Source organism: Pygocentrus nattereri, chromosome 26 (assembly GCF_015220715.1).
Source record: "Pygocentrus nattereri isolate fPygNat1 chromosome 26, fPygNat1.pri, whole genome shotgun sequence".
In the NCBI taxonomy this organism is placed as follows: domain Eukaryota; kingdom Metazoa; phylum Chordata; class Actinopteri; order Characiformes; family Serrasalmidae; genus Pygocentrus; species Pygocentrus nattereri.
In genome coordinates this window covers 28622501-28649320 of record NC_051236.1, presented here as the reverse complement: position 1 = coordinate 28649320, position 26820 = coordinate 28622501, and the positions used below count along the sequence as shown (strand labels likewise).

The following is a 26820-nucleotide window of genomic DNA, read 5'->3' as shown; positions in this document are numbered from 1 at the left end:
CCACGTTCAAAAGGTGTCATGAGAAAGGGTTTTTCCTTTTTTCCTTGTTCAACAGCGAAATCGTACTCTAGACAATTGCTATAGGACGCAGTTTTTAAGATATTTACATGAGAATTGATGTAACACCTGTTACAGATATAGTAATGGTTAAAGGTTTTATTTTGTCCAGCATGTCCTTTAATGATACTGGAAGCTGACAAAGATGCTTGTTTATTAAAAACCTTTAAAAAGCAAGGTGTCCTCAAACTTTTGATGGCCAGTGTACTTCTTGACTGAGGGCCAAATTCCATACTCAGATCTGAAAAGAACTAATTGGAAGTTCACTCTCCGGCTCACTCCCACAGATCCTTCCAATTGACCTAGTCCTTGGCGTTGGGATGCCTATCATACAGTCCCCATCCATTACAGTACATCTCTGAAAATTGAAACAAATTAACAAAATGGGCTGGCCACTGCAGCCATGAGCCGCGTACGGTTAAAGTGAATTTATGCGTCCCTTGCAAATTGAAAGAGCACTAATGTTTGCTAATGGATCGACCCCCAGAGTCTTTTGCCATGGTGTGAACAAACTGAATCAAAGCTCTTCGCTCTGCTGCCACAGATAAGGGAAGCTGGAAGGAAGCTGATGTAGGCTGCTGTGTTAAAAAAAGCCAACATGGCACTTTAAAGGTGTAACAGGACTTTTTTCTTTTTTCTTGGCCACTGCCAGATGTTTGCAACAAGGCGCGTTTCTGACAGAGATGCCACGTTCTAAGAGACAAGATAGATGAGGCCATATGGCAGAGGCCCAAACCCACATTTGGATGCTTCTATCGGCCATGACACAATCCTCTTCCTACCCCCCCTTCCCCCACCCCTTTTTTTTGCCTCCTGTTTTTTTGCCTCCTGTTTTGGCCAGATGGCTGTCACACAGGCCATCCCTCACCCAGACCGGCCTAATTCACCATTATTCTTACCCTAATGGGGTCATTAACAACATCACTGATAATTGGATTTAAAGTCCTCCTTGATCGGCCTGTTTTGGAAGCTTTAGTCGTGTATCGGCCACTTCCCCATCGATTCCAGGCCCAGCTCGTAGGCTTTGTGCCACTTCCTTCTTTTAGCTCTCTTTCTCAGCAATGACGTCAGCAAAGATGTTGCCATTCTATGGACACTCCCTCACTGCTGACTCTTTCAACGTTTACTTATGATATTCTTGTTACCAAAATGAACAAATAATGAGTTTTAGGGAAACAAGATAGGAAAAGTCAAGCCTTAATTGAGGAAGGATCATTTGAGATGTTTAGTGGTACATATTTTTTTTCATTTATCACGTATACGTTTTACATACAAAAACATTAAGGAGCATATTTACTCATATAGTGCTGTTTTTTCCTCCTAAAGATTCAGTTATGATGTTTAATTTAATGTGCCGTAACTCAGTGACATCACAAAAACAATGACTTAAAAAAAAAATCCCAGCATCAAGGAGGTTGTTTTTGTCACTGTGCTTGTAAGACTGATCTATGTAAATAAGCCCTGTTCTGATTGGCTGCCTTGTACAGTGCTTAATTCAAAACATAGTCTGGGCTGAAACGCTCTTTAAAACCTCAGTGTGTGGTTGGTTGTGTTGGTTTTTGTGACATCACAAAAACAATAAATAAAAAAAAAAGAATTGAGAATAAAACTGGCTGTTATGCAACTGTCTTTATAAGACTGATGCATGTAAATGAGCCCAGTTCTGATTGGCTGCCTGGTATAGTGCCTAATTCAAAAAGCACTCTGAAATTACAGACACAGTGTATTCAAAATGAGCCATATTCCATATGTGGTCTGTACAGACTGGGGAGTGAGCAGTTTTGAAACGTGTTTACATGTTACATCAGCTCTTTTATTCAAAAAAAGAGGTAAAAGAAAAACGTAAAGAACGCTTTAATCTCAAGAGTTAAGCAGAGTGACTAGCTAATATCCATCTGTAGGTAAACATGAAATTACTGCTAAATTAAAAATGGTTTGTCTGGCTTTGGAGTAGGAATGTGAGGCTAGAGTTGAATTAAAATGAGGTCTACCCTTAAATGGAAAAACTTTTTAGTGCCGTATGAGTGTTTAAAGAGCGAGCCAAGGGAGAAGAATAATGTTTCCTGACAGGTTTCCTGCTGGGTGGTCTGATGATTATTCCTGTATAAGAAGAAGTGAACTTATCTCTCTCTCCTGAAGACATACATTGTTTGTTTTCCTCGCCTTTCATGAGGCCTTGTCTATTTGCTTAAAAGAATCACTGAAACACTTAAAAGAGATGCTATTTTTGACATCAGTATTGTAATTGTGACAGAATGCATATTGGCTTTTACAGTGGTGCTCCGAGTGTGCCTGGGAGAACATCAAAATGCCGTGTTTGGAGCTGACAGCTGCTCTTTTCTCCTTCTGTCTGGGTGTGATAGGAACAGAGTAGCGGGGCTGACATCTACGGGGAAGTTTTGTTATCTGTCAGAAGGTGTTTGGAGAGTGACTCCATGCAGTTAGTTCATTGCTAACCTTGTATTAGGAGAGCTACACATTCGGAGACTGAGAAAGCTGACAGTTAATTATGGAAGCCATGGATCGCTGTAGACGTGTGTGTGTCAGCTGTGTTGCGATTTACTCACAGTTCGACTGTTTTTTTTTTTATTCAGGCTTGTTCCATTGTTTTTGCAAGCTGCTGAGATGAGTCTATTTTGCTGTGTGTGAGAAAGGCCCCGAGGGCTTGCCATAATGATGGTAATAAGAGCATGCATCCTGAACTAGAGAGAGAGAGAGAGAGCACTATAGTTTGGGGGAAAGGAAATAATTGGTGGAGGTGACCTTGCTGACATTTCTATGACTGCATTACGATTGGTCTTATTCTTATTTGACCTCAGCTGTTGTCTCACGTCTGCAGCCGACAATTTGCGCCATATTTAGCCTTGTGCTGTGGCTTAACACATAACACGTGTCTGCACATCGGACATACCTGAGAGTCAGCGTGAGAGAATGTGTGAGGAGGGGTTGCTGGGGTACACAATGGTACTTCAGTTATCACAACTCAGGGCAGTCTAGTCTTGTAAGATGAGAGTCTGGTGGGTTTTTTGGTGATGAAGAACCTTTATAGTAGTTTTCTTACTGTATGTGGCCAAACATTTACTTTGACAGTGTAGCATCATTGTCAAGCATCACCAGTGTTGTTGTTCCTTTTGCATGGGTCCAAAAAGAATGGAATTATCTAGCACCTGTGTCAGTTTTTCGCATGAGCTAAAAGGGGATGTAGTTATTGGTTGAAATCATCAGCTGTAATTCCAATATCGGACAGATAAAAATATTTAAATGTTCCCATTTATCAGCCAAAAATGCCGATGGCTGCTGATATTTAGCACACTCTTACCATAAACTCCTCTGCATCTCAACGTATCCTTGCTGAAGTGTAACTCAGCCTTACGGAGTACAGGTGGAAGTCCTAGGAATAAAGAGAGCTGTAATGGCAGAGACAGCACCAACCACTTTGAAAAGAGCTGCACAGTAAGAGCAGCCAGTGGAGGCGTTTGGAGACTGGCATTAACACCGCCTCAACATACCCACCACTGCTGAGATGGCAGCTATTGGGACAGTGTCTGTCCCGACTAGCTTCCACACTCCCACACAGGCTGACAGCCCTCCACCAGCCTGCCTGGAATGAGTCATTAGAGTATACATTTGTTCATTTTTGTGAAAAAATGTCACACTCAAACAATTTATTTCTCCTTTTCTGAAAAAAAAAAAAAAAAACAAAAAAAACCCACTACAATGCAGAGCGATTTTTATGATACTAGTAGTGTTTATTCCTTTTTTGGGTTTAGTGGCAAAGCACTAGTCTTGTTATTGTGCTGTTTCATTTTCAGTTTGACAGATTTAGGCTCAAAGGATGCATTGTGATCATTCTGGATCATGTTTCAAGGCCGTACAGACATCTAACGAGGCCTGGCCAGCAGTGTTTGCCTGGTCAGTAACAATAAGTGCTTACAAAGGCTCCACTGGATTTCAATCGCAGCTCGTACACCTAATTAAATTTCTTTTAGAGCCAGTGAATGGCTATCTGCACTACCCTTAGGACATGAAGCTTATTGAGAGAAGAGCTGCAGGAGACAGCAGGTCCTGAACCAGCAGTTTTACTGAGTTTGAGACAAAAGCTTTCATGACAGGTAGCCCCAACATTTTTCTAAAAAAAAAAAAAAAAAAAAGATGGGAAGCTCTGAGCCCTAGGCCAGGCCTCTGAAGCCCTGTTTTGGACTAATAAACAGCACGAAAAAGGCTGGAATAACAGCAAGTTCAATCAAAGACTTGATCAGTATATTAAAAAAGGAAAGGAATGGCTCCTTGGGCGAGAACGTTGCTCCAGGCCAGGTGATGGCAGTTCGTTCTCTCACTCATACCTTTTATGTCCAATCGATGGTAGGCAGGTTGTATAAGAGTTACAGCTGAGGGCGACTGTTTGAGGAACGTGCTCTGAGGCAATTGTTACACTTTCTGTACAAAAAATTCGGGTGTCTGTTCTTATGCCAGTACTGAGCTGCGTCTGGCTGCATTGTGTGGGAGTTATCTCATGGTCTCTTAGATCCTCATTTGATGTAATTTAAAATGCTGACAGCTTACAACTGCCAAAATACACACATACACACACACACACACACACACACACACACACACTGAGAGAGAGGGAGAGAGAGAGGGAGAGAGCGAGATCAGAGATCAGAGAGTTGAGAATTTAAACATTACATTTATTATTGTAGGAGGGAATGTTTTCATTTCTAAAGATCTTTAAAACAGGTGCCACAAAGGGTTCTTTGAGCAATGCCTTTTGGTTCTCTAAAGACCCATGTTTGAAAAGTATTCGTAAGTTTGAAGAATATTTTGAAGGTTTAAAAACATCACGTAAAATTTTACTTTCTTCTCTGAAGAGATGAAATAAATAGTAGTATGGTGTGACTTAAATTGCTATTTCTACAGCTACTTTTTATGAAAGCTGCTAGAAGTAAATTTAGTTGCACAGTAGTAATTCCAGGTTATAATACATCACATGAATTCATGTAGTTAATGCTATATAGTCAACATGCAAGTGTGTTCCATTAGGGAATCGGGGGATCTCTCCCAGTGGGTCAGTCTGACAGATCTAGCATCAAATAAACTCTTCTTTACTTTCATGCGAAGCCAGCAAAGTGTGTCTTAGCTAAAGTTAACAATCTTCCTACAGGGATTTGTTTGAAGGATGGACTTTGTGGCTAGTTGTATAAGCGCTTTCTGATTGGAAGTGATGGGAGCCATGAGACTCAACTAGATGACAGTCTATTCAATTCCCAAGTCAAACTTCCTGTCAGCAAATGTTGTTGTGGGACTAAAGGCATCTGGTATTGAGACAGTAATGGGTAGTGCTTTTTGTGGGATTAGGAATTTGCTCCACATAGACAGCCACGTACACAACACTAAATCAAGAAATCAATGCTACTGCTAATCCAGTGATTGAGTTTATGGAATTAGTTTGGTAGGATGGAAAGACACATCCAAGAATCTGACACTCTTAGTTAACACCCAAAGATATCCAAGGCCTATCCAAGGCTTAGAATACAATGACACAGCTAGCGTTACTCAGCTAACATTGGTTAGCTATTAGCTATCGATGCTATACACAGTGTAATGTTGCTAGAATAGTATTACGGGGGAAGGGTGGGCTGGGGTGGTTGGACATTAACAATTCCATCAGAACCAACCAAACTGAATTACATCAAATACACCGCCTATTACGGCAAAGCAAAACAAGCTCAGCATCAATTTTCAAGCATTTCTTGAAATCTTTCTTCAGGTTTCTCTTGCAGCCAAAAGGCAACACTTACGTTCACTCTTGTCCTCCCTCTTTCTCAGTCCCAATTTTTTTCTATTTTGGTCATTACTAGCTTCATCTTCATCTCCAACCATACTCATGCAGTCTAATTTGACTGATTGCAGAGAAATTTCCCAATTTCCAGGTTAATACAACCTGACTGTTTTGAAAGGGAAACTGCTGATTACAGATTATAGTCACTGATTTTTTTTTTTTTTTTTATCAGAGTATTTATTTTAGTCATAGCTTTCACAGTTTAAACAAAATTTGCAAACTTAAACACAGGTAAATCTCTTTAGATAGATAGATAGATAGATAGATAGATAGATAGATAGATAGATAGATAGATAGATAGACAGACAGACACACAACACTATACAGTAACCGTAAATGGGTGTAGACATATAACAAGAATAAATAAACCACATCCTCTCTACAGGCATATGTACAAATAGACAAAATACCACAGTCTGTAAATCTATAACCTGAGATGAGAGATGCAGTGCACTAATGACTCTACTAAAATTTACAGATGACGGCCTATAATGACCACAGAATGAATAAATAAATATGTGCATATATTCTACCCAATGAAGTGTACCCTTTAAGTGAGTCAACTGAATAAATCGGACATACTTCGGAAATTCGATGATCAATTAATATCTATTGTCTGTCAGAAATGTACTAATATTTGTTATGAATGCTAAACACTGACCTAGCCAACATTGTTGTTTTAGTCACTGACCGCCTGGGAGCGGACTTTCTGATGACACGTGATGGAAGCCATCATAACCATTCAGATTGCACTGCATTCAGTTCTAAAGTTATACATTCTCTGTGCTTAGCTGTGTTTGCATAACTCAGTGACCCTGGGATTGAAACTGTCAATTGGCTGGTATGTGTTTGTCACTCATTCAACTTGTCGAGTGAACTCCAACTCCCAGAACACCCTGGGAGACCCTGACTCTGGACACCTATCAGCGCTCACAATCCCCAGACTTTTGAGGAATGTCACCTGTGCCTCATTAGAGCTGAGCAGTTAAGCCGGGCTCTGACAATCAGTCAGTGCAAGGTGTTGTTTTCTTTGAAACGTACTGAGCGAATTCCTTCTTGTTATTGCTTGTCTTACCGTGATTTTTGACCGTTTAGAATCATGTTTTTCGACTACGTCTGTTGCCTCTCCCTCTTGGTACTTTTGCTGATTGTGTGGATTTGTTATCGGACTTTTGGACTGTACTTTGACTACTCCATAGTGTTTTGCCCCTTTTTATTTCTTTGGCTGCTAGCCAATCGAATAAATAGTGTAACCTTTCATCCGGGAGCGTCTGGGCTTCAGTCACGTCGTGACAGTGTTGCAATATATAAAAGGGAGAAAGACACCGAATTTCAAAAGTGCACTAAAAATAAAGCAACGGGAAGTTTTTTAAATGCTAAACCATTTATGATTAGTCCAAGTGACCAATGAAATAAAATAACACACATCAAATAAATTGGAGCAAGTTCAAGAAATGTGTTAGCATGTTGGTTTTAGGTTCGTGTTCTTCAGCATTTATTCACAGGGTTTATTTTGCAGACTCTTATTGTAGAGGGCAGGGCTAGGAAACACCCCAGGTGTGTTGGTGGGGAGAGAGAGCGAGAGAGAGAGTGAGAGAGAGTTGAGAAAGAGTTGAGAGGGATGTCAGCTGGGTAGCAGATGAGATATTAGAGAAAAGAGAACACTGCTTATGTACAGCGTGGCTGTGGCCAAAAACAGCTGGAAAACAAATCATCATGACTTGTGTGAAAGCTGCCTCTTTTAATAGCAGTGACTACAAATAAAACATGAATGTATTTTTAAATATAATACTAATAAAAAATAAATGTAAATAAAGAAAATGAATAACACATATAATGTAATAACGATCATTCTTAATGAGCATGTCACATTCCTGTACTGTCAGCAGCAGCAGTGGACAAGCACTCTGGTTGACCTTTATGTTTGTTTGTCTTTAGAGCTGAATTTTCTGGGTGGGTCAGTTCAAAGTGATTTCTTCATTCTTCAGTGATGCTTAATGTATCCACCTCTTACCAGCCCCACTGACTGTAAAAAGATGATACATGCCAGTTTTCAACATGAAACAGCTCTCAGTTAATTCGGCTTTAAACATGTTTTCATCATCCACTTTCCTTTTTTTTAAGATGTCGTGTTTTTGCTTCACTACTCAGACCAGAACCAACAAAAAAAATAAAACTAAAAATTGAAAATAAGTAAACAATCTATGAAAATATGTAAAATTCTTCTCTTTCTGACCCGATATCTCGCTCTGTTGTCTCTGTTTCAATGAGCTGCCTATGATTCAGATGTTTACATAAAAGCATGTGATTGGATAAACTGCAGCGCAGGACAGCTACAGGACCCATGCTGGTTCGTGTCACATGTCACTGAAATACAGTCTTTTTTGTTACATACATTGATCAAGTTTGCTACATAACTGCCCGGTTGGGTCCGCTCAAATGCTTTGCTGTGTCCACATCCAGACTCGGTGCTCCAGTTGACAACCCCTGCTATGACACTTGTATTGTTATTAGACTGCTTGAGAGAACATCAGCAAGGGTCTAAGCAGGAGCAGACATGCTATGTGAAGTGTTTTAAATCCGAGATGTGCTGCATATCCATGCAAAGCCTGCTTTAAAAGCCTTGTCAACACAAGTCAAGTTAAGAGAATTTCCTGTGTTTTTATGCTTTTGCCAGATCTTTACTTAGATGTAAAAACAGGTTTTAGTTTGGAGTAGAGGATCATCACATCATCATAGAGTAAGATCATTCACACTACCACATCATTTTAGGGTGAAAAGCCAACTTGCAAATGTTAAGTGCTTTCTTTTATCTGCACTGTTTTACAACAAATCTACAAACTTTACACTCATGGCATGAAGCCCTTTCCATTAGTATCTGCATTTTCTCTCGTGACACTCCTTCTTATGCCACAGCCAGAAAACAGGCCTCAAATATTTACTTTGAGCTTAACCACATTCATTTATGCTTTTTTCTGTATATTGCATGATTACAGCATGGAGAGCTATTTTGATTTTCTAAAAGGAGCCTTTGTTAGTCATTGTGAGGATTAAGGTGATGATGGGAGACAGTGCAGCAGACGCAGAGTGTGTTTCGCCTGTTTCACTCACATACAGCCAGTGTTCCCACAGGGGATTGTCCCTCCATTTATTACAGTTTATTACATCTGAGGATTCTGGATGTCTTAAGTCATTCTGTCTGTTACTGAGTCCAGGTCATCATAGACAGCCCTGCTGATAGACAAATGTCCTCACAAACATACTTTCTAGCTCTTTGTGTTGACCAAATATCATATATATATATATATATATATATATATATATATATATATATATATATATATATATATATATATATATATATATATATATATATATATATATATATATACATTCACTATATGGACAGATGTTTTGGGGACACCAACACATTACACAAGGGCTGGACTGGGACAGCTGTAAAAGCTGAGAATCATGTCAGGACTCAAGTCACACACATACAGCTACTGTATCTTCATAAATAGGTGTTCATTATGGCTTTTCATATGTATGTTTAAGGTCATACAAAATAGCCCCCCATACCTGCCCACTCCTTAATTTTCAGCTCAGTCATCTAAAATGTGCAGTACTTCTAATACTTGGTTTATTATCACAACAACGTTCATTATCTTTGTAAATGCATGGATTTTTTCTCAAGTATCTAGCACTAAACAGCACCAGCACACAGTGTATGCAACGTATACTATGTGACTCAAGCTTTGCATCACGCCATATGATTTATTGAAAAAAATGCAAATCAGATCCACACTTGTTTTTGAAACATCCTTGAATGAGCAATTGTGCCTCAGCTGAAAAGCCATCTTTTTTTCATGCAAAGCGCAAGCATCAAGACAATCTTCTGAAAAGTTACAAATAATCAAACTGCTGCATACAGATGGGCAAAACTGTACTTTTAAGATGATCTATCTATATTTTGTGAATTTGAGTCGTATGATAAAGCATCAAATGAAAATAATTTGAGTGCTAGTTAGCCAGCTAACATTGAGATGCCGTAACCTACAAAACTCAGTCAAAGCAAACCTAAACTAACTAAACAGTTCTTACATGGCTGACCTGTCTCTCCCTGACTGAATACATCAATAAATTTAATTGCTTTTCTTTTTTTTTTATCCTTTCCTTCTCTGTGCTACCTTTCCTCTTCTTCTCCATTTCTTGGTGAGACACGATAAGCACAAACTCACTAGCTTGTTGCAAGCACGCAAGCAGGTAATGAGTTTTTAAATGCTACGTCACGGCAGAAAGACATGATTCAAGAAACAGGACAACAGAGAGAGTTTTGCGAATAGTTCATCATACATCGTAAAGTCATCTAGCCAGCTGACAGGCCAGGCCATCGGGAAATCTCACATTTTTCCTGACGGCCAGTCTGGGCCTGCGTTTCACCTATAGGAGTTTCTATGACATCCCATTATATATCCATGTGCATTAATATGGAGTTGAAGCCTCTCAGAACAATAATAGCTTCCACTCTCCTGGGAAGCTTTCTACAAGATTTTGCAGTGTGTCTGTGAATTTTTGCTTATTCATCCAGAAGAGCATTTGTGAGGCCTGGCTTGCAATTTCTGGACTAGTTCATCCCAAAGGTGCTCGAAGGCGTTGAGGTCAGGACTCTGTGCAGGCCAGTCAAGTTCTTCCACACCCAACTCACCCAGCCATGCCTTCATGGACCTTGCTTTGTGCACACAGCCATGCTGGAACAGAAAAGGGCCTTCCCCAAACTGTTCCCACAGTTGGAGACATATGACCAAAATGTCTTGATATGATGAATCATTAGGATTTACCTTCACTGGAACTAAGGGGCCTAGGCCAACCCCTGAACAGCCATAGCATTATCCCTCCTCCACTAAACTTTACAAGTAACTTTCTCCTGGCGTTCACCAAAAGCATGATTTGTCACTCCACAGAATATGTTTCCACTGCTCCAGAGTCCAGTGGCAGTGTGCTTTACATCACTCTCCTGTCGCTTGGCATTGTGCAGTTTGATCACATCCACATCACATTTTGTGAAGCTCCTAACGCTCTATTCTTTTTGCTGATGTTGCTTTCAGAGGCAATTTGAGTGAGTCAACAGGGTTTAAGCACTGTGTGCTTCAGCAATCTCTGACCCCGCTCTGTGAGTTTGTGTGGTCTACTGCTTCTATTTCGCCACTTACAGCTGACAGGGGCAGATCTAGCAGGACAAAAATCTCACCTATGGCCGTAGGTATCCTATGACAATGCAATGTTTAAAGTCACTGAGTTTGGTCCAACCCACTGTGTATACAAAGGAGACATAATTGGTTGATTCAACAGTTAATTAATCTCATGGGTAAGGCCTTCAGTCCAGCTTAACCAATGGGTGAGGTAGTTTGTATCTCTCTCTGTCTGTACATGGGGAAATTATTTGATTCTGACAGTTTTTCATTAGCTGTTTTAAGATCTCTTAACTCTAGTAACCCAGGTATTAGAGTATATACAATACAATAAAGATGACTTACATTATTAAATATAAATGAACTAAAGTCTATGACTCCATGTCCTGACATTGAATAAAGATAAGTGTATGTGTGTGTGTGTGTGTGTGTGTTTGCATGCATAAGAGGAGAGAGAGAGAGAGAGAGAGAGAGAGAGAGAGAGAGAGAGACAGAGTGAAGGGGGATCCTAACAGAATTCTTCTGAAAGCGCTGATTCTTCTTCACTTACTTGCTCACTGACGTCTTGTCTTATTTGAAGTCAGTTGCCACTCAGATGTAATGGGCCAGTAAGAAAAACATTTTCTCTTCACACTCATCTCTAGACAGGAAATGACGCTGGACCAGGGTGGGAAAAAATGCACAGTGAAGAAAAAAAAACAGACCTGCAAGGTCAGAGCCAGCACATGCAAAAGAACATGCACTCTTCTTGTTTGAAGGAGGAAACTACAGCATTTCTCAAACAAGGACTTTCCACATGCAAATACAACATAAGTCAGATTTAGGCAAAGCTTCAGGGTGGAGATCAGCAGATCAGCTAGACTGAGATCACATCAAGGACAAGAAAACCCATTACTGTCACCCAAATCATATACAAGTATATGATGGTGGAACAATATGTTTCTCAGGGCCGGTGTTTACTGGACAAAACAGTACAAGTGACAAAGATACAGACTACATAGAGTACAATTAGCACTCAGAAGCTGCAGTTATCACAGATGATAACAAACAGCACAATCCAATTTAATGTTATTTTACACTCGTAGTTCATTGAAACAAGCAGCTTAATTGTGAAAAGCCAGAGAGAGACAGAAGCAAGAAAGAAACAAAAGAAAAAGTAAGAGAGAAAGGGAATACAGATACAAAGTAAGAAAGATAGAGGGGAAAGAAACAGAAAGAAAGAAAGAAAGAAAGAAAGAAAGAAAGAAAGAAAGAAAGAAAGAAAGAATAAACAAAGAAAGAGAGAAAGAGAAGAAGAGAAGAAGAAGAAAAGAAAAAGACAGAGAAGGAAGGAGCATGAGAGGGAATAGGCAGAGATAGAGAGAGTAAGAGAGAGTGAAAGACAAGAAAAATTGCATGTGTGAGAGAGAGAGAGAGAAAAGAAAAAGTATGTATGAGAAAATGTGGTAGTATAAAAGTAAATGTAAGAGGGAAAGAGAGTGAGAAAGAAAGAGGAAGAAAATAAAAACTAAGGCACATGAGGGAAAGAGAGCAAAGTGAGCACTCATTTCATTTCACCGTCATTTCGTGAGAGGAGACTAAAGGCACTAAGCTGTTTTTTCTGCGCACAGCAAATATAAGTTAATTGAATGTACAGAGCTGAGGATTGTTACTTCAAATGGCATTTGACTCAGCCAGTCAGTAAATGTGTGTGTGTGTGTGTGTGTGTGCGCGCGTGTGTGTGTGTGTGTGCGCGTGTGTGTGCATGTATGTAAGTTAATGTGTTATTTGAGTGCCTTCATTAGCGCTTCTGAGCCTGTGCTCATTAGTGTGGGGGGGTTGGGGGGGGGGGGCAAGGAGAGGACCTGTGATTGCTGGGTGTGGAGCTTGATCAAGGCTGACAGTATTTAACATAATTATGAAAAGCTTCAGTCATGGTGGCATTAAATAAACACCTCACCAAGAGAGGGAGGATCTGATGAGAGAGAGAGAGAGAGAGAGAGAAAGAGAAAGAGAGGGGGGGGGGGTCATTTTTCAGTCACGAGATGAGGCGTGTGTGTGAGTCTTCTCATTACTGCACAGCTTGAGCCATACACACTTCCTCTGTCTCTCAGCAGCATTTACGCTCTCTCTCTCACACACACACACACACACACACACACACACACACACACACATTCAGTAAGATAACAGACATGGTTTGCTTGCATGACTTTCACCTTTATGGTGGTTGACAACTGTTGACGTCAACTGAAAACTGGCTATTCAGAGAGCTCAGCCTTCTCTCTGTTTATCTCATGACTTAAAGGCAAATATGTCTTGCGCTACTGTAATATTCTAGTGAGCTTTTTTAAAAGTTTAGCGCTGAGTTGAGTACCATTACAGCAGTTCACGGTGAAAGTCATAGTTCTGTGAAAAATCTACTTTACACAACTTTCCCCCTCTCAGCATGTTGCTATTGAGGCAAGACATATTTGGTGTTTGAACTTTGCTTGTTTAGTTTTACACTGGAGCTACAAGACTAACAAGTAATGATGGTTTAAACCTCAATAAATATCAGTGTACAAACTGCAGGCCTAAATCCAGAGGGGAGCCCTTAGGGCCTTCTGGGCATTCAGAGAAAGCCTAATGATTTCATAGAACTAAAAAGTACATGTCTGTAATTTTTTGTTGGTTTTTACTCAATAGAATTGTGCTTATACTTAAACTCTGTGGGTATTGTAGCACTACTGTAATTTAATCGACAAGTTCTGGATGAAACAGAGGGATTAACTTCTTGGTGCACCCAGTATCTAGATATCTAGATATAGCTAGACGAGCTGTCCTATTGGTTCTGACTTAAGGAGCTGACGACAAAGCCTCATGCATTAGCTTATCCCCTTCAAATCCCAAGCTTTTTACATAGGGACTTCAATGAAAACTGGCTGTGTTATTACTAGGTTATAGAAGTGTGTAATAAAACTTTGGGCCTGCCGGTGGGCCCCGACCATTTAAGGGGTGTGAGCAATTGTGATTGCAAAGTGACAGAGGAATTAACCAGTCATGAATTGATTTGCAATAATCAGTACCAATTTTATGAGAGAAAAGGTCACTTGAGGTCAGTGCTCTACCTTCCTGGAGAGCCTAGTGCCAACCACAATTAGCCACACCTGCTCCAACTAGTCAACCTCTTCCCAAATTCCTGATTGGCTGTATCAGATGTATTAATGTTAAGTAAGAAACATGACAGCTTATTGGATATAGGTTGGAGGTAAATCCTGCAGGAAGGTAGCTCTCCAGGACCAGGGTTGGAGACCTCTACTCTAGGCTTTCTGGAAATCCTAGATGTGTCAGGATGTGAGTGCCAGTGGCAGCCTAATAAGTGGGTTGTTGGTAATGGAAAACAGTGGAGGCAGCTCTATAACATGTTAGAGATGGAAAACAGTGGAGGCAGCTCTATAACATGTTAGAGATGGAAAACAGTGGAGGCAGCTCTATAACATGTTAGAGATGGAAAACAGTGGAGGCAGCTCTATAACAGGTCTTTCCACTGAAAGAGCCACTGATTTATTTCCTTGTGTTTTGGATATGTGTCTTGAATTGAAGGCCTAGCTCTAACAGTCGTGGTTCACCACTGCCTAAATCATCATACGCTTGATGGTTCAACTCAACATCATGTCAAATTATTAAGTAATTACAAATAGACTTGCTTATCTAGTTCCTGACATAGTATGAAAGTGGTTTATTTGATTGCATAGCCACAAATAATCATCTTAAATCTTGAAATGTGTCTAATTTTATAGATAATAGTATACCATGCAGCAGCACAGACAGATAACAGGGGGTGCAGATGTACCCAAGGGAGAGCTTGTGAGCCTCTGCACCTTTTGCTCTGAGACTGTACAACAGCCATTCTTCACGATCAGGCTCAACCCAGGAATAGAGCTAGAGGGTCAGCTTGGGCTGCATAAGCTTTATTGCTCTTGGGTGCCCCCTATGGTGCAGTACCTAGCACTTACAGAGGTTTTACTTCCTGAAAACCCTTTTTTAATTATTAAAAGGCTCTGTGTTCCCCTTCAACAGAATTATAACTGTGAGACTGGTAGCAATTAGACGTTACAGCCCTGTGTGCTGGAGACTGGGGTTCCAATTCATGTTTGAGCAGCTATACGTGTATTTTTGGCTGCCATAGGGAAACTTTTAATGCTGCATTTGGTTCCCTCTGATAAGATCGTCTACAATATGCTGAACATTAAATTATGGTTTAATTCATGTTCATGTTGTCCCTTTTTTCTCTTGAATCCCCGTGGCCCCAAAATGTCTTTGCACAGGTCATAGGACCATATAGGGAAGTCTATTTGGGATTACTTAACAACTCGGCATGCAGGCTGCAAAATAACCTGAGATGTAAAATTCTGTTAACTTGTTTGCTACATTACCTTGTAATGTAGACCTTTAATTGCCAGTGTCTTCTGCTGAGTCTCAAGTCCTCAGTAATCAGTGTTGTCTATACATCTCTTTTGCAGGAATGCCTTCTAGTGGACTGTGATTATAACCATATGTACTGCCTTTTCCTCACATGCTTTGTAAAGATAAGGCCATCACTGACATCATGTATGCAGACTGGTTTCTCTGTCTGAGCTGAAATGGTACAGCACTTTGCTCTTGGAGTCCTGGAAGCTGAATGATCAGTACACTCTTAAAAATAAAGGTGTAAATAGTAGCTTTACTGTATACTGTATTGAATACAGAGTCAATGCCAACTGGAAAGTTTTCCTATCCTACATCCAAGCCAATAACTGTTTAGGAGCCATTATTTTAGGATTGTATGTAGAAGAAAACTTTCAGAAAGGAACATTTGTGTTGCAGTTGAGTGGTTGTCTCCAGTGGATGACAGGCCTTCATAGACAAAGGCCTCTTTGCATTCTTGGTGGATATTAAGCTCCAGCGTCTCTGAAAGCTTTGATGTATATGGCGGCAAGTATTGGGCAGCCACTCAGTCTGGGGACAGCCTGAAGAAGGGCCTGCCACTGTGACGATAAACAGACACACAACACACACTCCTCCACAGCAGTGTGCATGAGAACAGCTGTCTTTTCTATGCTTGCGCTACTCCTTCATACTCCACCTTCATAATGGAAAACACACGATTAACGAAATACACAGTATTGCTCATCAAGAAATACCTGCCTGTCCAAAGTTTGAGGGCAACTTACCATCTTTGGAAATTGATTTGGCCTCACTGTAACTTTTCAGTTGCATATGAAAAAATGCTTGCAAGGGCTTTGTTAAGATAAAGTAATAAAACAGTTGCTAATCCTTTGAGCATATTATCCTCCATATACTAGGGGCCTCATCTTCATATGTATTATCCCAGGAGCGAGTACAGCATGTTTGTGCAGGGGCTTTGGCTGTCAGTTGGACGTTCTCACCTTGTGATATTATTTAGCAATTTTCACTCTTTCAGGGGAGGATAAAGTACATGACCACTAAGTAGACTAGAATGTAATCTGGAATCAAATGTTTATGTGTTGATAGCTGTAGCTTGCCAATGTAACATTAACTAGCTCAGAAGCCATAATTCTTGAGTGGTTTTTGGTTGTATTTTTCATCCTCTTTTGAACATGGCCATTCTATTACTTTATTCGATTTAGTGAAGCGTGTTATATGAGCCTTTGGAAGGGCGAGGGATCGAGTTTGGCAGCTGAAATTTCCTTATCAAACACAAAAACAACTGTAACCAGAACTGTTTAGTAAACTACTTTAAAATGCTTAACATGTCAAAAAACATAACATTTGATTCATTGTGTTCAGACTGGGCTTTAGGTTATAAACTTCACTGTTATATATGTAACTGCTGATACAACTTTATCACTTTACTAATGGGCTAGTCAGTGTGCTAAAGAATACATGGCTAACAACAGCAAAAAGAAAGGAGATACAGTACCACTCTACAAGTTTAGAGCCAGACGAAGCAATCACGCACATTAATGTACGAACTTTGCGCTCAAAGTTTTTTTTTTTTAAATACTTTGAAAAGTTTGCATGGTTAGTTAGCTCCATGAGGCTAACCTGCCGAAGGTGATTGTGTGCTGTTTAAATAATCCACTTCTTACTGTCCCCTACTCTCCTTCTGCCTTCTGTAACCCCTTGTGCAACATGAGTATCCTCTTAAGAAAGTCTATCCACTCAGTACCCATCTTGCTACACTGCCAGGCAGTTAGCCTATTTCCAGTCCAACAAGACCAGACACATGTCTCTTTGAAGGGAGAGAGACAGAAAAATTAGAAATTGAACACTAGATTACTGTTTCAAAAACAGTTTGAAATCACTGGTAAAATTGAACAAAAGCCTGACACATTTGGCTCAAATAACTCACAAAAAATGTGGTTTTTGAGTTGTTGGCCCATGATATCCACTTTCTTTACTATCAAGCCCAGGGTAATATTCTACTGTTTAAATGGAAGGTACCTTGGATTACCTTATATATATATATATATATATATATATATATATATATATATATATATATATGTGTGTGTGTGTGTGTGTGTGTGTGTGTGTGTGTGTGTGTGTGTGTGTGTGTGTGTGTGTGTGTGCTTTTTTAACCTATCGAAAAAGCACATATTGAAATTCTCTTTTCCCAAAATGGTATAAACAGCTGAAAGGTTTCAGCGCTGATGAGTGCTGGCATCCTAACCAGGAGATAAAACAAGTGGACTTTTTTTAGACTTTATGTTTTAGATAGCACCATCACTAATACTGCTAAATATATTTACCCGTGTGATATTGTTTTCTATAATCATCACCTTTACATGTTAAGTCATTTCAAACTGACAAAGAAAGCACGATCATTTATGTTAAAACACATTTTTAAACAGCTAGGTGTTGCCAAATCTTTGATTCTGCCAGGCAAACGTATGAAAACTCAGTGGGTTATTTTGTATTCATATATTGATTTGTGTAATTAGAGAGAAAAGTAAGTATAAGATGAAAACTGCACATTAGTGATGAACTAAGAACAAAACTGCTGACTTTGAAATGGATCTGTGTTTGATGTGTTTGTCTCTCAGATATATTGAGCCCATATGAATGCAGCCTCTGTTTATTTGAGGGCAAGGCTTGGCAGTCATTAACCCTTCACTCACTTAGCGGTAATTATTGGAGCTCTTCTTCTGGAGCTTAAAATGGATGACTTATTTTGGAGCTCCAATACTAATTCTTCTTATAGTCCATAATATTTGGGCAGCAAATTAAACTGAGATAATGATTTTTTTTCCCTTCCCTGAAAGCACTTAGGTGTTAATGGTTGATTAAGTGTTCATTAAAGGGCAGCCATTGCCTGATGTAATTGCTTATTTTTGCCGCAGATAGCTAATGTGTTCTCTGTTTATGGCAGTTCCATATAATTTTCCGTTTAGATCCTATCTGAGGCAACACCTCAAGTGAATGAGCGTATTAATGACTTGACAAAAACAGATTCCCGTCAATTGCTGTTAGGCGTGACAAAATGACAAATTGACAAGGTAATAAGCAGCCTGCACAAGGCAAGGCATAGAAGATTTACTCCCACATCTCTCTCCGCATGCCCTAATCAAATAATTGCACAGTGCATGGTTAATGTTGCGCAAATTATGCCTGCATTAACCCAATAATGGACAGACACTAGAGACCGTCACAGCATCGAATAATGAGAATCACTCTCAGCTCCTTCTTTGTCAGTGCTGCAGTCATCTCATAGCTTCTGCTCTCATCAGTATTGAGTGCAACGTGGTGACAGACTGTTGTAGGCATCAAACACTACTGCAACTACAACATGATCCTGTTTGAAAAAGCTTGACTGTTTGGGACAGTTACTTCTGCACAAATACACTCACTGTCCAAACCTCCTAATTATCTAACCCTAACGCCAACTGCCTCCACTCTTCTGAGAAAGCTTTCCATTAGATTTTTGAAGTCAGGCACAGATGTTGGATTTCCAGTTCATTCCAGAAGTGTTGAATGGGGTTGAGATATGGGCTCGATACTGGACAGTCAAGTTCCTCCACACTAAACTCAACAAAACACTTCTTTGAGGGCAGAAAGGACCTTCCCCAAACTGTTGCCCAGTTCTCCAGTATGGCATGGTATTAAGATTTCCCTTATCAGGATCTAAGGGGCCTAAATCATGATAAACAACCCCAGTCCATGATACCTCCTCCACCAAACTTTATAGTTGGCACTATGCATTCAGGCAAATGATGTTGTAATGGCATTCACTAAACCCAGATTCATCTGTCAGACTGCAAGAAAACACATTTCCAGTGCTCCAAAATCCAACGGTGGTGTGCTTTGCAGCACTCTAGTCAATGCTTGCATTGTACATAGTAAACTCAATACATGAAAACTCCACTAAGCAGTTGCTTACAAAAATTTGGTGACCTTGATCCTACACTCTCTGAAATAAAGGTATGAAATCGTCACTGGGGCAGTACCCCTCTTTTCACTGAGGTAGTACCTTCAAGGGCACATCTAACTACCTTATTAAGGGAACATAATTGTACCATAATCCATTGAAATAATATGTTTAAGTTATACTGACTCCACTCATCCCATCTCGTCTCCAGACCTTTTATTTTATTGTTCTGTTTTAAACATTTTGGTTATGAAAAGGTACAAATACATACTTTTCACCTGGAAAAACTCATTAAAAATACACAACTGGACCTTAAAACCACTGTAAAACCACATGAATGAAAAATGTACCTGCGTAGCACCTTTATTTCTAATAGTGTATGACAGTGCAACATTGCAAGCCCTGAGCTCTTCAGTACAATCCATTTTAGAAATGATCAAATAGAAGCGGTGTCCACATACTTTTGGCATATAGCGTTGACAAGCACAATTTTGTAGCCTTCCTGGAACATTTTCATCATATTTGACCACAGAATCACTGTTGATCAGACATTATTAGGGTGGTGGATTATTCGAGCACAGCAGCGATGCTGATCTGGTAGTGTATGATAGTGTGCGTGGTGCAGGCACAGACGTGTCGCTGTGGTTTTTACAAGTAATTGTCACTGCTAGGTTAAGTGCGATCCACCACCCAAAAATGTCCATCCAGGGGTGTAATAAACGTGATCAGCACATATTGTGGATTAACAGATGGGCTGTATAGTACATCAGCAATGTGGAGCTACATGGAAGGGGTTTCTAATAAAGTGGCCATAGATTATATATTGTTCATAGGTAATGCTTGTCTAATTTTTATGGGCATTTATGTTTTTACTCGTTCATTTATTTCTCTATTAGCAGAAATGCCGGAATGCTTTATCTGCAGAGATGTGCAGCTGGTAGACGGAGAACCGCTGAGGAGATTTTGTGACTGCAAAAACCTCATGGCCCACCACAGCTGCCTGCTCACCTGGGTCAGAAAGGTATACACACACACACACACACACACACACACACACACACACACACACACACACACACACACACACATATATATATATATATATATATATACACACACACACACACACACACACTTGTGCTGACCAAGTACTATATAATGTACACTCAAATGTTTGGGCGCACCAAGCTTTTAAAAAAGCTTTTTAAAAAATACAAATGAGTGCTGGCTTTGTTGGTTTGGAGTAACAAATTGTAGACCAAGCAGGTTTATTTTGGGGACAACGATTTCACATATTTGAGCATTAGTGACAGTGCTGCCCTGAGAACAACACCAGCTTACCCCCTTGTTCATCAGCACTCATTCTTTAAGCTGTTTGTACAACGTCTGGACAAAAACAGTTTCAAATTTAGTTTGAAAAAAGGGCCAAATCATTATTTTAGGTCAATCCTGGCAATCATACCAAGGAAGACACTGCGATAAATCTGAAGCACTGCTGAGGCTAATTACACTGAGTATATTAGAAAAGAGTTGCTTTACATATTTAACCTCTTGCACATAGACTCTTCCAGCGCAGTGATATATTGTAGAAAAGCGCAAATTTTAGTAATTTTGTCAAGTCTATTACAGTCAGTGGTGTTACTGATGTTCTTCAATACGACAGACTATGTTTTGTGCTTGATTTACATATGAACATTTGCACCTCATTTGCAACCACAATAGTACACTGACCTTAAATGGAAAAGAAGTGAAAATCAAGCATTAGCTGGACCATTCCAATAGGAAACAAACTTGTGATGAGCAGCGCATGCTTAGGATGCTTTATTCATGTCTAAAGTAGTACACTTGGTCGAGGAGCAACACTTAGTCGTGTAGTTTCTGAGCAATGCTTGGTCTCATCAGGGCGGGAAGAAAGTGAGCTTACAGGGTTTTTCGCACTCCCGCAATTTTTCTTCTTTAATTAAGGCTTCGGAGAGGCTGGTGGGGCGCGTGCTCTCCGAGTGGTTGGAGGTGTGTGTGGGTGTCTTTTATCTTGCAGCCGGGGCAGTGTGGATGGCCTACTGCTGCATGGGGTCCTGAGGTGGAGGTGGTAGGGGGTTCTGTTCTCACCCCATGACTTAGAGGCCAGACCCAGTGTGAGCAGGCCGAGTGATGAATACACACATGCTATCGTCCATCACGGCTGCACCCCTGCCATCAATAGCCTGCTGCAATGATTAACTGCAGCCGATAGGTCCCATAGTTAGTTCTGTTTAATTAAACTGTGCGCTGGGTGCAAATACAAATGGATTCTGACCTCAGGAGGGGAAAAGAGTCATCCTTAACCCCTTATTTTCTCTCTCTTATCACTACATAACTTACGTTTTATAGTCATTTCTGAAAAATTGATAATAGTTCAGAGAGTCTTAAAGGGGAATTGCAACAATTTTATTCACTATTCAAAACAACCAGTGAACCTACACGTGTCTTTTGTTTTGTAATGATTAAATGCTTCTACTCATAAAATAGCAGTAAAACTGAAAAACGAAAAAAAAAACAAAAAACAACTGTATGTTATATGTTGCCTTACCACACCCTGCATGTACCTCTCCCAATTGATAGATTACAAAATGTATGTTTTAGGCAAAAATCCTGTCTCAAAACTATTGGAAAACAACATTGAATGCATTAAGTAGCACATTTATGACCATTTTATGTAATGGCTTTTGGTGAGGGAACTTTTAGAGGCACTAAAGCTGCTGACGTCTGGTTCCTATCTCTCCCCATAAACAATTCAAGCTCAATACATTTCTTGAGAATGATGCATTTCACATCAGACCAATCTCAATCACTTTTTACAACTTATAGATCCAATCACACAGATTTTTTTTTCAGATCAGTCAAATCTCCCTTTAATCTTTAGAAGTTGAGTTATGACTTAATATACTATTAACATGTAATTACATACTTAATTTGATTACACTGCAAGTTACACAATCAATTATGTTTAAATCCAAATACATTGTGTAGTGACAGCTTTGAATCTGTACTTCTGTCTTTTTTACGTTTGTTTTGATGTCACAAAATTACAAAAACATGACAGTCAACTGATGTTCATTCATACTGAAAAAATCAAGACTACACACACCAATAATTATTATAATAAAATATCTCTGCTTGTTCCACTGACCCACAAGTATAAAATAATGAAGTATAAAAATGATAAATAATTACACCATACTTTTATAATAGCCAGCGATAACTGTCAATTCTAAGGGTAAACCCCTTAAACCTTCTCTCATAACTACGTAGAGTAATACATCTTAGTTGTATAGTAGTTACTGAATAATGAGTAGTAAGATTAATAACTTAATAATACACTTGCAAACTGAGGGGTTAATGAGGGCATGAAACTAGCCTCAAACTTTCACAACTTTGGAACTCTGAAACATCTTGGGGAATTGATGTAGAAGCACTGCGTCTTACCTAGCGGCACAGCTTTTATTGCTACAATAGGAATGTTTCTTAAGAGCAATGCATCTCCATGAGACAAGGGAAGGCAAGAGATTAAAAAAGGAGCCTCCCCGTATGTTTAAATAATGGGGGTAATTATCAGGACCTCCCAGTATCAACGTGTATAAGCAGAATAAAATGAGAGCAAACCCCTTTTTGATTGTGTATGTCTCTATTTTAACGCTGCACTGTTTAGACTATGATTGCAGTCTGCCAACACAGCCATCAGTTGTCCCAACAGTTAATACTGCTTTATGGGCTTTGCATCTTTTGATGCCGGATAGGCTGAAAGTCTTGCTAAACCCTGTTTATGCAGCGGCCTTTCCATAAACACTGGCTCTCTGATTCTGAGACCGCCACAAATCCCACCATGCTTTTCCAAAACAGTTGCACACATAGCCAGATCTCACACATGCACACTCATACACACACACACACACACACACACACACACACCTACACACGCGCAAACGCGCACACACACACACACACACACACACTGGACCAGCCTATTGTTTTCCACATGAAATTGAAACCAGCGGATCTGCCTGGCCATCATGCCTAAACTATTCCCAAACAGAGCACTCAAATCCACAGCAAGATTATGATGATCAAAAGGAGCATTTTTTCCAAAGTGACAAAGACTGTCAAAGGATTTGTCTTCATTTTATAGTCTGTTTAGCCCATGCTGGGAGATCCAGTTTTTGTTCTCCTCCCTTTCAAATAAATGTATTTTGTACTGCACAAGCAGGAATAATATATAACTTTTACACAGTGCATAAAACACACAGAAAGTTATGGACTTTTAACATCTTAATGTGTAAAACTGCACCAGCAATTTGAGTGCACCACATTCAGTACTGAGCCATTTAAGATTATGTGCTTTTGGATTAAATACAAATAAGCAAACCAATGTATTGTGATTTGATGTGTGTTGATGTATGTTTGCTTAACCATTTCCAAACCTCTTTTAGAAGAAGTCTAGTATTTACAGATGCCATTCAGTCCTCAGTTGAGCTAATCAGTGAGGTCTTAGCTAATCAGCAAGGCAAAAGTTTGTGCACCAGTCAAACTGTGCAGCTTGTAGACTTTTTAATGGCCAGTCATCCTCTACAGAGAACCCACTTCTGCAGAAATGCACTTTGTTTGCTGAGGTTTTTTCTGCGTTGGAAAACAATGACACACAGAGTTACTGATGCAAAACACTGCTCTTGTGAAACATGACTGCGTCAGTGGGAGAGTGAGTGAAAATCAACAAATCCTTAAATTCCATCAGGGTTATTCAAACTCTTCCATATGACTGTACTGTGCTGGTTTTGGTCAGAAACAAACTCTGTGCTCTTCTAACGGATCCTTTAACCAAGATATCAAAAGCATTGTTCAAACATAAAAAGTTGTGTTGCTTGTTTTTCTATCTTTATGTTTATTTTTTAATAATTCTGGTGTTATATTGAGGTTTGGCTGGCAAATACACACTTCATGTCAAGATACAGCAAAGTATTCAGACCCCTTAAAAGTCCTCAGATTTGTCTAGATTACAAATGACACTGATATTTTGTACTGTGTTATATTTTAATTCAAAAGACTGACTCTCAAAATGAATTAAAGTGAAATTCTTACAAAAAAAATGCTGTTTGCCTTTTTCAACCCCTGTTGAAGCTCCTAGTTTACACAGGTGAAAGATATTGCTCTAACTGGCCTCTACCTATGAATCATTAAAATAGTTATTTTTTTCTGGGTAACTAATTCTGGGTAAAATAATAACCAAATAGCACTGTATGTAAGTTATAGAGAGGCACAAGAAAAAAGAAACGGCAACAAAATAATATCCAATCCAATGTTTGGATATCCCAGTGAGCACTGTTGGATCAGTTGTGAGAAAATGGAAACTGCATCACGCCACCCAGGCACTGCCTAGACAAGGCCAGCCCTCAAAAGTCAGCATCAGTGCAAGAAGAGCACTTCTGAGGGAAGCCACAGAGAGGTCAACAATCACGCTGACAGAGCTACAGAATTCAGTGGCTGAGACTGAAGTGAAGCTGCACCAGTTAAGTATGAAAAGAGCTCTGCGTACAGCTTTCCTATAAGGGAAGGTGTTAAGAAAGAAGCCATTACTGAAGAAAAACCACAAAACCACATCAAAGCACATGTAGAGTTACAGAAAACATCAGAGTAACACAGTTAAAATGCAGAGCAAGGTTTTGTGGTCACATGAGACAAAAATCCTGTTTGTGGCGCAAACCTAGTGCTGTCCATTTCTCCACAAACACCATCTCAACACTGAAGTATGAGGGCCGCATGATTTTCCTCAGTTAAAATGTTCAAATGAAAGGAATGAATAGATGATGGTGCAGAATACAAGGAAATACTGCAAGACACCCTGCTTCAGTCTGCTAAAAAAGCTTGGGAGAAGCTTCACCTTTCAGCAAGACAATGATCTCAAGCTCGAAGCCAAAACAACAGGAATGGCTGAACAACAAACGATGAACGTTCTTCAGCGTCCAAATTAAAGTAGAGATTTCAGCCCAATTGAAAATCGATGCCATCATCCTGGAGTCCAACTGCTCTGAAGGATGGACCAAAATCAGTGTGAAAAACTGGCAGAACCCCAATAGACTCAAACTGTTACTGCTACTGTTACTGTTGAATACTAAATGCCGAATGTCTTATGCACATTACTGTATATATATATATATACACACACACACACACACACACACACACATCACAAAATAGCTTGTTTTTATAATCTTGCCGTTTTATCTTGTTTCTGTTTTTTTGCACTTGCATGATGGAATAACTTGCAATAAAATCTTATGTTCATGTAATTTACAGTAAAGAACATGTTTTCTCCTATAAAGTTGCTCTTTCAGAGATGCACAGTTTTCTCATGACAGAGGCCATTTGGAGGTCTAATTGTTGAATGTCTCCTTAGTGTCTTCATTGAAGTACAGATGCAAACACACACACACACACACACACACACACACACACACACACACACACGCACACCGTTGCAATGCTCTGTGCTGAATTCTCTCGTCCTCCTCTGGATGTGTCCGTGCATTCTTCTTCTCCCTCTGCGAGTGTGCGCAGAGAGGGGAAAGGCCACAGTGTGCGTCTCTGACAGTCTGGCTGAAATCAGTGATTGACCTGTCACTTCTCGTCTGATGGCCATCTACCCAAAAGCAGGTCAGCCGCATACGCCTAAAGTGCCTCTTAACCGCATTTTATGAAGCCAGAAAATGTAATCCAATAACCATTTGACTCGTGAGTGCTTTGTGCCGTGCGGTTACCGGCGAGAGTGTGCTCTGTTACTACTCTTAAAAGCAGCTTAGGTAAAAAAAAAAAGGAGGGAAAAAAAGGCAGTTCAACGTGCTAATCTAATTTCACTAAGAACATTTACTGACCAGTTGTTGTGGCGCAGCACTAGCGTAGATCCTTGATCTAAAAAGAAATGCCAAAAAAGAGAGACAGCGCTTTCTTTCTAGAGCTCAAATTAAGTTTAAAGTGAAATCCCACTCCATACCATTTTACTACATTTCTGCATGATTCAGCGTTGAGATGTAAAAATCAGGCGTTTGGATATGAAATGACATAGATAGAGAAACCTACTGACACCGACTTTGCTGTAGGAACCAGGAGTTGTTATGCTTACAACTCAAATATACACGGTTTATTTATTTTATATACAAAATGACTCGCATGCGTCTTCTGAGTTTTGCGTGTGATGATGAAAATGGTAAAATAATCGTAAATCTGAAATTAAATGGATTTAGATAATAGGTTTTAGGCCTGAATATTGTCTCAAAAAGTCACATATTGTAAAATGATATTTTTCCCTAACCATGTATTGTCATAGTTTCCAGTGAGGTAGCTTGTAGAAA

The 26820-nt window shown here is 39.7% G+C and overlaps 1 protein-coding gene across 2 annotated transcripts in view; it reads left to right on the top strand.

Moving 5' to 3' along the window:
- Positions 1-26820, top strand: part of LOC108427650 — a 150513-nt gene that overhangs the window by 4399 nt on the left and 119294 nt on the right. The window contains exon 2 of one of the 2 annotated variants that reach the window (XM_017697940.2): positions 20341-20462. In XM_017697940.2, the coding sequence (XP_017553429.1) occupies positions 20341-20462 (122 nt within the window). Of the gene's footprint in view, positions 1-20337; positions 20463-26820 lie in introns of both variants that reach the window. The other variant, XM_017697939.2, reaches the window with a different exon arrangement.